The sequence below is a fragment of the Mustela lutreola genome, chromosome 3 (genome assembly GCF_030435805.1).
Source record: "Mustela lutreola isolate mMusLut2 chromosome 3, mMusLut2.pri, whole genome shotgun sequence".
NCBI lineage: Eukaryota > Metazoa > Chordata > Mammalia > Carnivora > Mustelidae > Mustela > Mustela lutreola.
The window spans coordinates 134,654,915-134,668,771 of NC_081292.1; the positions used below are offsets into that span (position 1 = coordinate 134,654,915).

Sequence of the window (13,857 nt, forward strand, 5' to 3'; positions counted from 1 at the left end):
AAAATAAACTAAAATATGGAAGAGGAAACAATTTAAAAAATTACAAATTGCTAAAATTGTAATAAAGGTTTATAAGCTTCTCTCTAGGTTTCTACTTTTAACTATTAACATCTTTAGTTATTTACTTAATTTTCAGACATATAAATATTTCAAAACTACAATACTAAAACTGTGACTACCAATAAAAGTTCTGAGTAAAGTTTCAGATTTCTCTGGAGTCCTTTTGTCCTTAGAATATCCAACTAAGGACGCATAGACAGAACACAGCACTGAAAGCCCACTTGAGATTATTCTACCTTGTGTGGTTACAGAACTAATTTTGTATATGGTTAGGTTCATTTCTTTCTGTTTGTTCCTAATTTGAGGGGTTGCTATTTACTATTATTTTTTAAAATGTAATGTGAACAAGGGGTTCAAAAGTCAAACCTATATAAAACAGTTGAAAGAGGTCTCCTTTTCCAGCCCCAGACCCTGATTAGTATCCTCTGTGTTTTTATTGGTTTCCAGTTTGACCTTCCGGTGTTGATTTGGGCAAAATACAGACATTCTCTCAATATTCTGGCAGCCTGGTAAGATGTACTCCAATTCTGACACAGTACATAATCATCTGCTAATGAATATCCTCAATTAGCAAAATAAGTCAAATTAACAAGCAACCAAGAAAATTCCAAGCCAGATATTACCAAGAAAGTCAGAGACATTTTTTTAAATCTATTAGGGTTCTTTGCAAAACAAGCTACATCTAACAGTCTGCTGAGAGGTCACTCATACAGAAGCAATAACTCAGAAATGGTATTTTTAAGGATTTATTGAATTCCTGAAGCGTTCATTCACATTTTAGGAGTAACGTACTCTTCTGGAAGGATTCTGTCTACTTACTTCAAGGAAACATAAGTCTAAAACCTATCTTACTCCTACAAATTTCAAATAAATCTTTAACCTTCCTTTTATTTAGAAAGTGAATAATGAAGTCCAAATCAATTGGCCTCAAAATTACAACAGCGAGATCCAGTGCCTCAGAGTGGAGCTGCAATGGAGTCAGCTACCTACAATTCATCACCATAAATTCACACAAAAAGTAAATTAAAAAAAAAAGTGAATAAAAACCCACTCCAAGTGGCAAAACATACTGGTTTTATGAAACATGCTTACCACATGAAGTATTTCTCCCAAGGACTCATTTTATGCAACAGTAAAGCTTGTATTTGTAACAGTGCTGTGATTATTTATGCATTTCATTTAACCATTTTTAAAAATGTCTCGTCATAATGGAATTGGTGGTACGACAAGCACTGATTTTGCATAAAGGGAAACAGTGGTATCTGTTTAAGGTGTATTGTTCAGATCATCCATCAGTGTGACTGTGTTATGGGGGCCATACTCTGACACTGCCACTTCTTGGATCTGTAACCCTAGATTAAGGTTTTGCCCATCTACCACCATGGCTCTAGCCAGGACTTCTGCAGGGCACTATTCAACAGGAGTCTGATCTTAAGTAGATATAAAGTAGATATACTAAGTTCATTCTGTACTTTTCATTACAGGCCAATTAAGGCTGAGACCTCTGAAACTATGTATCCATCATTTAGCTCAGGATTTGTGCCCTGCCCTTCATCATGTTTAGCTGATGAGAGCCTACAGGGTCACAAATGCAATCAACTCAATTGGTCTTGTGTGGCTCATGAACTTTAGATATTATTAACGTACAAATAACAAACCCAGGCATGCTTCTCTCCTATCACTGGCTAGTTTCATTAGTTATTCTATTATTAGCTTAAGTATAACATAAGTAGGTGTGTAACTTGCTAGAGAAAATGTAATATTCACCAAGACATGAATCTGTGATTTGACAGTAACCACAATTTTGTGTGAGCCATCTCAATGCTACTTTCTCCAGAGCAGATAACTGAGAGCTACCTGTGTAAAGGGAACAGGACAGGACTTTCAGAAGCAAACAGTCACAGAAAATCCTTAAGAGATGTGTGTTACTTATGGAAATTAGAATCGGGGTCTAGATTTGAGATATGCTTCTTCAATTACTCAAAGGATAACATACAAAGACAAGAAATGTCTCCTTCTCTGGGCTTCCAACTTAAGTCCGCTCCAGCTATAAAAGGAGCCCAATTAAATGGTGGAGAAGCTGTGGGAATGTTCTTTCTTTTCTAAGGATATACTACCTATGAAGCGGAGTTTAGCTCACCCTAATATAGCAAGTGATACTCCTGCTTTTCTTGTTGTAACTTCTAGACAACGATAGCCTCCTACGGTGCCCCACTTATTGGTAAGAACAACATGAGAACTCAAAAGATGAGGCAGAAAGGTGTACTGGCGTCTAGGGCAAGACACCATGACGGCTCAGAAGAGGACCATGAGACGAGCGAGCGGAGCGCACACTCAGGGTAAGTCCTGTAAGATTTACACTTATACTTACCAATATAACCTGGAACCTCTTTGCCCTTGTATGAGAAACAGAGTGTTAGATCCATGCACACAGAAGGCAATCCATTTTCAACACAGTCAAAATTTGTTCTATTTACTGACTCAGGATGCTTTAAGGAAGCTTCGACAATCACTACAGGTCTTGTCCTAAGAAGGAAATAAAATTAGCAATATTAGCCGCAGAATTATTTTTCCTTAAGAAAAAACTGCATGTTGTTTTGTCAGCTGCCATTGTCCAAGTAACTTCATAAAATTGCTTTATTAATACTATGTGCATAAATGCTCAATTTCATTTCTGGGCATGAATCAAGAGAAATTTTCATTTAAATGCTGAAAAATGTTGACTTTGCCTGATGATTTGTTTGATTATAATACCCTGTAAGGGGGAAGGAGTATTCAAAAGTGCAATGAAATTTCAGAATACCAAAAAAAAAAAACAAAAACATTTTGAGGTCACCACCACTGCTGATTTTAAAAATTGTCTCCCATCATTTACAATTAGGTTCAATTGTCATTAAGCAGTAAAATGCATCAACCTTACCTTAGCAACACAGCAGAATCAGACCGAAAAGCACCAACTGCCACATCTGGAGGAGGAAAAACAACAGATTAATGAACATCATTAGTCAAAGAGAATTATTTTCAGCCATAAATACTTAACTGTGTATCACCTTTTGACTGTATCAAATACTATTTACAGAAAAATTAATTAGAAAAGATATACTTACATCTTAGGATTCATTCCACATTTGTCTGAGTCTATTCATTTATAATAATATTCACCCCTTTACTATATAAACAAACTTTATGATAAAAATAGGATATAAAGATAAGCTTACTAAAAATTCCATTTTTAAACTACAAACATTCACCCAGGAATCTCCTCTCAAAATACAAAAAAAAAAAAAAAAAAAAAAAAAAGCCTTTCTTTTTAGCATCTTATTTATTTCCATGAGTGCTTTTCATTTTCTCAAAAACAAAGAATAAAATGTCAAGTAACAGTGTGAAGCTGAGAAACTATTTGATCGTTTCTGACCCATCTTGAATTCAAGAGCTTTAAAAATGAAGGAAATAAATTACCAGTAAATTAGAGTTTTTCTATACCAGTTTTCTGTACTTTGCAATAAAGCAACATCCACAATAAAACTCATTTCAATTTATGAAATACAATTTTATACTCACCTACATATCCATTATTATCTGCATCAATTTGTCCCGATATAGACTGTCCAAACATACTTAATGATTCGCTGATTTGAAGTCCTTCAATTCTCTGAAAAATAGGCAAGTTGAGTAGGAAGCAGTTTTTGAGCACCTAGTATCTTAGAGAAGCAATAATTTAGTTACATAATGAGCCTTAAAACACCCAGGTACATTTTGTAACAAAATGCATTCAAGTCAAATACATGGATTTAAGAGCAACAAAAGTTTCCAGCTTGAACTGGACAGGTGACATCTACTCTCTGACTAGAGAAAAAAAAAAATCCCTTTGTGACTAGAAAAAAAAATCACAAAGAGAAAATTATATAGTATAGATCTTCTTAAACAGTCTTGACTCCTTCTCCCCAGTCTCCTTTCAGGCTCTTTATTTATCTCCCAGATGAACATGAATAACCAAACAAGTAATTTGGAAAAGGAGATGTGCATAATCACTGAGCGGAGCCTACTACTCAGGCTTATGATGAAAGCCTCCCTATGGAGCCAGACTGTTTCCTAGCACACTATACTACAACTGAAGTCAGACATGTGTTTCCCATTCCATAGGTCTAACTTCACATCCAGATACTGATTTCCATGTCTCAGCCTGGTATCCATGCTAAGAAAATCAGTAATTTTTACTAGGCAAGTATAGATTTTTTATGTTGAATATGGAGAACCATTTGTGGATTTTGCTCCCTCAAAAATTGCAGTATTAGCTAATATTTCCCTAAAAGTATCTTTAGAAAATCTTTTCTGCAGGAGTATGGAGTGTTTTCTATGCACTGAAATGGCCTGATTTGTTAGAAGACAAAAGTGAGGTCGGAATTAGATCAGGGAACTTTATTAGAAGCTCCCATCTTGAGCTGTGCCCTGAAAGGAACACAGTAACATGTGCTCGCTCTCCCAGTGAGACCTCCCTGAAACATGGGGCTTTAGGCACCAGGCAAGACAGCTCATTAAAGCCACATGGGCTTATTCAAAACAGGACAGATACCATCTCAGAACATAAATTTGCAGAATGCAAAGAAAATCTTCAGTAGATTAAAAACAAATGAGAATGGATGTGAACCAAACTCTTCTAGAAAAAAGTGATTCCAAAGAGTTATTAATGACCTTCAAAATGAGACCACCTACTGTTATTATAAGATAAGGGTGAAATAGAATATATTAAATACTCAAAAGAACAAATTAAGAAAAATAAATCCACATTAACCCTGGAAGTTTCAGAAACTATTTATTATCTGGAAACAGTATTCTACCTGTGAGAACACTGACGAGATTCCATCTGCTCGGCCGTTGTAAATATAAATAGCACCTCGCAAGTCATCTTCTTGTGGAGCTCCAATAGCAACATCTATTCCAGAATTTCAATGGCAGAAAAAAGATATAATTCTTAGTACAAAGAATGCAACTCCAAAAACTAACTTCCATACTTAATGCATATCACATAAGAAAATTCCTTATCAGGGTGCCTGGGTGGCTCAGTTGTTAAGTGTCTGCCTTAGGCTCAGGTCATGATCTCAGACTCTTGGGATAGAACAACATCCCCACCCCCAATCTGGTTTCCCTGCTCAGCAGGAAGCCTGCTTCTCCTTCTCCTACTCCCCTTGCCTGTGTTCTTTCTCTCGCTGTGTCTCTCTCTGTCAAATCAATAAAATCGCTAAAAATAAAAAAAGAAAATACTTTATTTAAAAAAATACTTTCCTCACTAGACAGAAAAAAGTGTCACAAAACACGGTATCATCAGAACAACACACAGGACTGGGCAGAATCATCAGTGCATGGAAGCAGCAGAGAGAAAGGGTCGGAGAGGCCCTCTAACATGATGGTTAAGGGCATGGGTTCTCCAGCCAAACCACCAAAGCCTGACCAGCCCACTCCCCACTACCCTCCCACCCCGTCCATCCCCCCATCCCCCCCCACCCCCGGCCGTTTCCTAACCTCACTGTGTCTCCAGTCTCCAGTCCCTCACCTATAGCATGTGGTCATAAGAGAAAAACTCACCCTCAGCATAGGACAACCCCAGCACATAAATTATCATCTGTGAATATTATAACCCTAAGATTCTCTATTTTGAGTTCTGGGTTCTACTTTTTTTGCAACATCACTTCTAAATTCCTGTTCCAATGAAAGTAATTAAGATATTTTTTAAGGATATCTGTATTTACACATGTATATACGTGCAAACTCGATTTTGGAAAGCGAATCTGTTCTGTAAAGTAATGACTACATCACTTTTATGACAAGGAATTCATGTCAGATTATGATGGCAGGAGAAAAAATAAGGAGTTAATTGAGTGACATAAGCAAGAGAAAACAAACTATGAATGACATGGTTTCTTAAGGGCAATAAATATATAACACCCAGGAGAAATATAATATTTTATGGTTGCAAAGCATTTCACTAGTGTTACAAGGTATCAGGTCTATTTATTTGGGTATATTCATGTAATATGTTCTTATTACTTCAATAGAAACCTAAAATAGAGAAAGTTTACTTTCATAAAGTCAATATTTACTAGTTTATCAGATTTAAAACTTTTAACAACTACAGTGATCATTTCTGACTGCTATTTCAATGAGAATAAAAACCTTCCTTAAATATAGTTCTATGCCAAATGCTGTACAATTTAAAAAAAAAAAAATCTTTTCTAAGTAAGCTCCATGCCCAGTTTGGGGCTCAAAACTTACCACCCTGAGATCAAGAGTCATATGCTCTACCAATGGAGCCTCTTGAGGATTTTAAGTAATCTATACAACCAAAGTGGGGTTCGAACCTACAACCCTGAGATCAAGAGTCACAGGTCTTACTAACTAAGCCAGCCAGGTGCTCCAAATGCTATACTATTCTAATATCAAAAAGTAAATGATAGACATACCTTATGTTTATTGTTTAGACATAGTAAGGCTGCTCTCTTGATCTGTGCAAATTATTTTAAATTCTCATATACAACTATACCCAATCATTGACTTACAATTCACTGATAATTACTATATTCTAGGCATTTTCCAGGCACTGGTCATACAGGGGGGTACCATGAACAGGAACTATAGCCTTGCCGGAATAAAAACACCCCATACAAGATGGTGGTGGAAATGAGGGAAGGCTTCACAAAAAAGAGGAAGCCCAGGCTGAGACCCAGGTATTGAGACCCAGTGAAAGTTGGCTGAAGGCAGTTTAGACAGAGGCAACAGGCACATAATGGCAGGTGACAAAGGGGCAATATGGCACCCATGAACAATGGCGGTGAGTTTGAAATACATGGAGCCACATATGCACAGACTAACTACTCACAGGAACATCAGAGGAAGGAGCAGAAAGGGGTGGGGGGGAGAAGAAGAGGGAGGTAAGGAAAGGAGTGTGAGGAGAAGTGGCCTGTGGCCACTGAAGACAACAGTTACGGAAGCCATTCCTTACGGCCGGTTTATACTCGGCCAAGTAACTAGGATGTAAAGCTCGCTAAGCCTGGGCTACAAAGGGGTTGATATGCAGAAATTCCTGCAGTAACAGTTACTAGTCATAGTGATGTAAGGTACATGTCTTGAAACAATACAAATGGGCCTTTTCAAATGAAATAAAAAGGCCCAGGTCAAGGTCATTCCAAGCAGAAGACACGAGGGTTGCATTCAGTCTTTTCCTATCTTATATATAGATTTAAACTCTGCTAAGATTATATTTGCATCAGTTATAGAAAATACTAAAATTTTAGCAATAATTATAGTTTTAAGGAAAGTACATGTTTTTTCTCGGTTGTTTTTTTTTTTTTAATGCCATTTGGTACACAACATACAGAACAGACAGACATTTTTGACAATTTTTCCTACTTTCCATCTGAACATTTTATTTCATTGTTAGTGTAAACTACAACAATGATCCCTGGTATAATCACAATAATTTTAACATCAGCGAACACATAATGCTTAAGACAACGTGGGCACCGCACTAGGGACTTCACACGTACTAACTCATGTAAGTTGAATAACTATTGAGTAAGTATTTTTTTTTTTAAGATTTTTTATTTATTTGACAGATCACAAGTAGGCAGAGAGGCAGGCAGAGAGAGAGAGGAGGAAGTAGGCTCCCACTGAGCAGAGAGACCGATGAGAGGCTCGATCCCAGGACCCTGGGATCAAGACCTGAGCTGAAGGCAGAGGCTTTAAACCACTGAGCCACCCAGGCACCCCCAAGAGTAAGTACTTTTTGATCCCAACTCTGATGAGGAAATGGAGGCACAGACTGTAACTTGCTCAAGGTCCCAGAGCTCAGATGTGAAGAAGCTGGGACGCAGAACCTACAACCTGGCTCCAAAGGCTGTGCTCACCCACCCCACGCTCTAGGGAATCATTAACTCTGCAGGCTGAGCCCAGTGTTCTCCTCTCCTGAAAACTTCTCCTGTTCTGTGTCAAAGAACTGCTTGATTCGTGATTTGGTAAATGTATCAATATTTATTTCAGAGGCACATAAAGTAATAATGCAGCTTATAATTTAAAATTATAGAATTTTTTTATGGCTCAGGTCAAAAATTATTCAAACATACAGTCTAAAAGTGACATAAAAATCCTCAAGGTGAAAAACCTAAACCAAAAAGAAATGATTTTGCCAAATCTCCTTTAGAGATGAAATCCTGAATGCTGTCTGCCAGGCACTCTGTCATGTAGGTCCATTCACATACCTTTTCCCTAACTTCCTCATCATTCTGATGCAATTTTTATGCTAGAATTGATGCCAAATTGATTATCTCCTTAGAAAATGGTTTGCTTTGCTTTTCTTTTTTTTTTTTTTTTTTTAATTTTTTATTTTTTATAAACATATATTTTTATCCCCAGGGGTACAGGTCTGTGAATCACCAGGTTTACACACTTCATAGCACTCACCAAATCACATACCCTCCCCAATGTCCATAATCCCACCCCCTTCTCCCAAACCCCCTCCCCCCAGCAACCCTCAGTTTGTTTTGTGAGATTAAGAGTCACTTATGGTTTGTCTCCCTCCCAATCCCATCTTGTTTCATTTATTCTTCTCCTACCCACTTAAGCCCCCATGTTGCATCACCACTTCCTCATATCAGGGAGATCATATGATAGTTGTCTTTCTCTGCTTGACTTATTTCGCATCAACAGATGAATGGATCAAGAAGATGTGGTATATATACACAATGGAATACTATGCAGCCATCAAAAGAAATGAAATCTTGCCATTTGCAACAACATGGATGGAACTAGAGCGTATCATGCTTTGCTTTTCTAAATACACAGGAAATCCATATTTTTTAACACAAAAAAAGGACAGAATAGGATTGCAAAAATAACTTAGGTCTACTACAGAAAACACCATAAAAGGGTGCACATTAGGAAGAGGACATTAACTCTGATTTGCATCTCTGCCTGGAGGTGGAAGGAAAGAGAACAGGTGAGATTTTATCCCCTTTCTATACAATCCCACACATCCTGCCATGAACAAAAAGTAACTTCATCCATTTACCTCAGAACAATTAGATAAGACAGAAGTTGGGGTAAAGAAATAATGGAAATACATAAAGAAAAATAAAACTGAGGTGCCTTGCTTTCTCACCCAGGCAGACATGGTGGAAAGGGCCTCAGTGAAGGAGTATTGAGCCTGTTTCCAAACCATCAGGGGCTTGTTAACATCTAAAATGTACAAAATGCTTTCTCACTAGCAAAACAAAAATACTACTCAGCCCCCAAAAAGAAATTATCCTGCCTTTTGTGACAACATATATGTTCCAGATGGCATTTTGCTCAGTGAAGTAAGTCAGAGAAAGACTAACATGACATGACCTCACTTAGAGGTGGAATCTCAAAAAAAAAAAAAAAAAAAAAAAAAAGGAAACTCAGACCCAGATCAGATTGGGGGCTGCTAGAGGGGTAGGAGAATTGGGTGTAAAGGTCAAAGGGTACAAGTTTCCAGTTCTAAGACAAAGTTCTGAGATTACACATACATCATGATGACTAGAGTTACAGACATTGTTTATTTCAAAGTTGCTAAGAGAGTAGATCCTAAGTTGTCACAAGAAAAAAAATTGTGACTATGTGAAGGAACAGATGCACTATATACATAAATCATTATGTTGTACACCATCAACTTATGTAATGTTAGATTTCAATTACATCTCAGTAAAACTAAAAATAATTAGAAGTGACAAGTAGAAAAAGCTATGCAAACATGCACTGAAGTAAGCATTAATGTAGCTACTAAATGTAAATATGTAGTGAATCATAAATGAAATTATAAATAGCACAAAGTATGCTAAATATGTTGAATATGCTGAAATATTAAGAATAATCGGTTGAATAATAATCTTCCAGACATAGAGGCATTACCTTTAGGAGTGGAAAGCTGAGGACTCCAGGACACAAGTGCTGTCCAAAGCCTCGGTTCTCACATGCATCCTGCAAAAATGCCTGGTGCTCTTGGGGTCTTCCCCTCAGTTCCTCTTCCCAAGTCTCACAGACAGAACACTTTCTATCCCTCTTGCACCGACGGAAAACTGCTTGGGATTCTCCCAGCGACTGGACTGATAAAACTGCCTACTGTCCATGACATTTTTACCACTCTGATTTTAGGGATTCGGGTTTATCATGGACATTTTGATGCTCCCCCCGCCCCCGCAATCACTCTTCAGGTGTACATACATGCGTATTATTTTAGTACATTCAAAACAGCGAATGCTATACCTCAACCTTGTTGATTAAAACAAAATATAAGGAATCATAACAAAGTATTTTACTAAATGATTATTTGAGAGAGAGCACAAGAGAGAGAGAAGGGGGAGAGGCCAGCAGACTCCCCGCGGAGTACGAGCCCAACACAGAGCTAGATCTCACGACTCTGAGATCATGACCTGAGCCAAAATCAAGAGTCAGATGTTCAACCAACTGAGCCACCCAGGAGCCCCTAAATGATTCTTTTTAAAATAATTTCATTATCTTGTAATACATACAAAATGTCAAGGGACATAAGTGTGGCTTCAGTCACATATATTGTAGGATCCTTAAATTCACCACTTAAGGTTTTTTTTTCTTTCATGACTTAATTTTATACTCCATTTGATTATAAAATTATAGAAAAGGGTGCCACCATTTCCTTTGTTTGCATTTATTATAGCAAATACTCTATACCTGGCCTGGTACATTTGTCACAAACTAAGTGTTCAGTAAATAGCAGAATTGCCAATTCTTGTGAAATGTAACATCATAATAAAACCTTATTGAAGTTTTAATGTAGAATGTTACATGTGCCATAATAACCACAAAAATATATACTTATTTCCTTTTCCTTTTAAAACAGAAAAACTCTAGAAATGGTAATATCTGTATACCAAATTATACTTATATTTAATAGGGTTCATATAGTCAATATGTGATATATATTCTAAATACTCAAATATATATCCAATAACCTGCTAACTTCCCTCTCAAAGACTAACACATTTTATGCATTTCAAGTAGAATGAAGCTTTTAGGGATCAGAAATTAAACTACTACTTAAAGTAGTCCCTCACTTATTTCTAATATCAAAGTAAATTTTGACCTAACACCACGATAAACCAATTGCCAATGACCATATCAAGAGGAAAGACAATTCTGAGTTTTGAAGGCATAAAATACTGACTTGCTGAACTCTAGAAATTACACACATTCCTCTCAAATCCATTCACCATTTTATGCAGAATTTTATCAGACTTGGTTACGCCTCAGTATTAGACTGAAAGAAGTCAATGTTTAAGAGGGAAGGCTGGTAGACACTGGTATTTCAATAGCAGGCATGCTATCCTTGCAACAGGCACAGTAATGACAGTACCGTCTACTCCATTCTGGAGAGGCTTCCATATCAGTTGGTAAGTAGCCATTACTGCTGGGTCTACCCGTTGCCGCCTCATCACCGCTTAGGAATCTCTCTCACACATTTCCCCAAATCCTTCCACTGTACAGCAGCTGAACACTAGGAAACTTCTGGAACTCTGCTCCAGCTCTGCAGCTAGCCTCTGTTGGGTCTTGTCAGTGTCTTTACCTACTTGTCATCAAATAGCACAGTCTAAGGAGTCTGATCAATTAAGAATCAATAACTGACAAGTGAGGAGCAGTCAGATGTAACACTAAAAAGAAAATAAACAGTGTAATATTCTGGCTCCATTTTCTGGAGAACGGCAAATGACCTAAAACCCCACTCCTATTCTCTTCCGTGTATCATTTTCAAAGCAGAAATCAAATACTGAATTAGATTCTTTTAATTACCTTCAAAGCCATCATTATCAATGTCACCAAGATTAACTATAGATTCCCCAAATCTTGCAGCATATTTGTCACTTCCAATGAGCTCTGTTTCCATTTCATTCATTACTGCTCCCTAGACAGAAAAGGGGAGAAAAGTGTCATCATAACACTCCCTGACAACTTTACACATGATTTATCGTTGTAATTGGATATGGATTTTTTTCTAATGCTTCAAACAAGTTGGACAAACTACAGACTGAGCTTTAGTACACACATCTCAGTTCAATTCAATAAATATTTATCAAGTATGTCAACACATATAATAGTATGATTAGAGCTCAGAGGACATAAAAATTGTCAAACTCATGATCCCTAGCTTTGAAAATCCAATAAATCACTTTGATAATTCAATTTAGCAAATATTTATTGAGTTCCTACTAAAGGCAATACACTATGCAAAGAGTGAACAGGCAAAAGAGAAGAAGGCAGTGTGTCTATAAGACATACTCCCCTTCTGAAGAAGCCCGGTTACAGGGAAGGCTTAGCACAAACATGTAAATGACTCAAGTACAAACTACTTGGTATCATCAAGAAGCAAGGACAGCATATCTAATTGTGAAAGCAAGGTCAGATTTCATAAGAGATGACCTTCAAGGTGGCTACTGAAGGGTGGACATAATTTTGATATATAGAGAGTACTATCAGCAAAACAAATTCCAAAGAACTTGGCTATTATAAAAGGTATGTATAATGAAGGAGATAAAAAAAAAAATCAGATGGGAGTGTTATGGTGTGGTATTTTGAATTCTAAGGGAAATTTACTTTCAGTTAGAGAATAGGAAGCTACTGAAGGTTTCAGTGCAGAGGAGCTGTCACAAATGAAGCTGGCCTTTGGAACCGTAGCAATGGAACCATAGCAATGAAACATGAATTGGTCAACTGCTATCTCTTAAGTTAGAAGATGAGTTACTACATTAAGACATTCAATATATTGCAATAATGAGTCATTATAAGAACAACTACCAGACCTCTTTCCAAACTCTGATCATGTCACTCCTTTGTAGTAAGAAAAAAATCTACTCACTACTCATTATAGAGGATCCTTTCCTCTTCTTAAACAAGTCTACTCAGCATTCCCGAATCACACTCAAGTTCTTCTGCTTGTGATTGTGAAACACCCTTCACCTTTTATTTTCCAACTACAAAACTCCTAAACTTGTCTTGTTCAAATAGTACTTGTCTGTGAATCCTTCTCGACCACAGTGAATTGCTGCTTCTGTTTTGTACATGCTACTAATGTGCTATTTACCATGTTGTATTCAATTCTTTACTCTCATGTTTAGGTCTTTTTCTCAACCTGAGGTCGTAGAGGTCAGGACTAAGATTATTCTCAGCTATTTTCATAGTATTTGTTCCATTTCAGATACCCACTAAGTGTTTATTTATTTCTTTTTAATGAATCATCTCTATAGACAGAATCATTGGCACCAGAAACAGTAAATGATTTTTATCAAGAAATAAGAGATAAGAGGGCTCGGCTCAAGGAAATGCCTAAATAAGGGAAAAGGATGAAAGGGCTTCCAGGAGGATGAGAAGGTACAGACCTAAAGCAATGGAATGGCACTGGAGTTCCCAGGAAGAGGGTTTCAAGAAGGGGTGATCACTCCTCAAGTATTCTCTAGTCAGAGAACAGTGACCAAGAGTTCTTTGGGGGATGTCTGAGAGTTATTTTAATAGAAGTAGGTGGAAGCAAGATTCAATCAAGTATCATTCTCTCTTGAGCATTCAAAAACAATTACTGAGCACCCATTTCTCCACTACTCTTTGAAACCCTAAAGAAACAGCAGTAAACAAGATGGAAGATTCTTCTCCACACGGTGTCTATACTCCATTAGAAAAATAGACAATATCAAACCAGATGAATAAATAGGTAATATAATGCTAGGGAATGGTTAGTGCCATTTTAGAGAGTTAACAAATAGG

At 37.1% G+C, this 13,857-nt stretch overlaps 1 protein-coding gene across 2 annotated transcripts in view; it reads right to left on the reverse strand.

The window, feature by feature from the left end:
* The window catches only part of ITGA4 (integrin subunit alpha 4), an 80,691-nt gene that overhangs the window by 40,762 nt on the left and 26,072 nt on the right, over positions 1-13,857 (reverse strand). The window contains exons 10-15 of one of the 2 annotated variants that reach the window (XM_059166863.1): positions 11,896-12,007; positions 4,899-4,993; positions 3,622-3,712; positions 2,981-3,026; positions 2,542-2,586; positions 2,432-2,456 (exon numbers count right to left, since the gene is read on the reverse strand). In XM_059166863.1, the coding sequence (XP_059022846.1) occupies positions 2,432-2,456; positions 2,542-2,586; positions 2,981-3,026; positions 3,622-3,712; positions 4,899-4,993; positions 11,896-12,007 (414 nt within the window). Of the gene's footprint in view, positions 1-2,431; positions 2,587-2,980; positions 3,027-3,621; positions 3,713-4,898; positions 4,994-11,895; positions 12,008-13,857 lie in introns of both variants that reach the window. The other variant, XM_059166862.1, reaches the window with a different exon arrangement.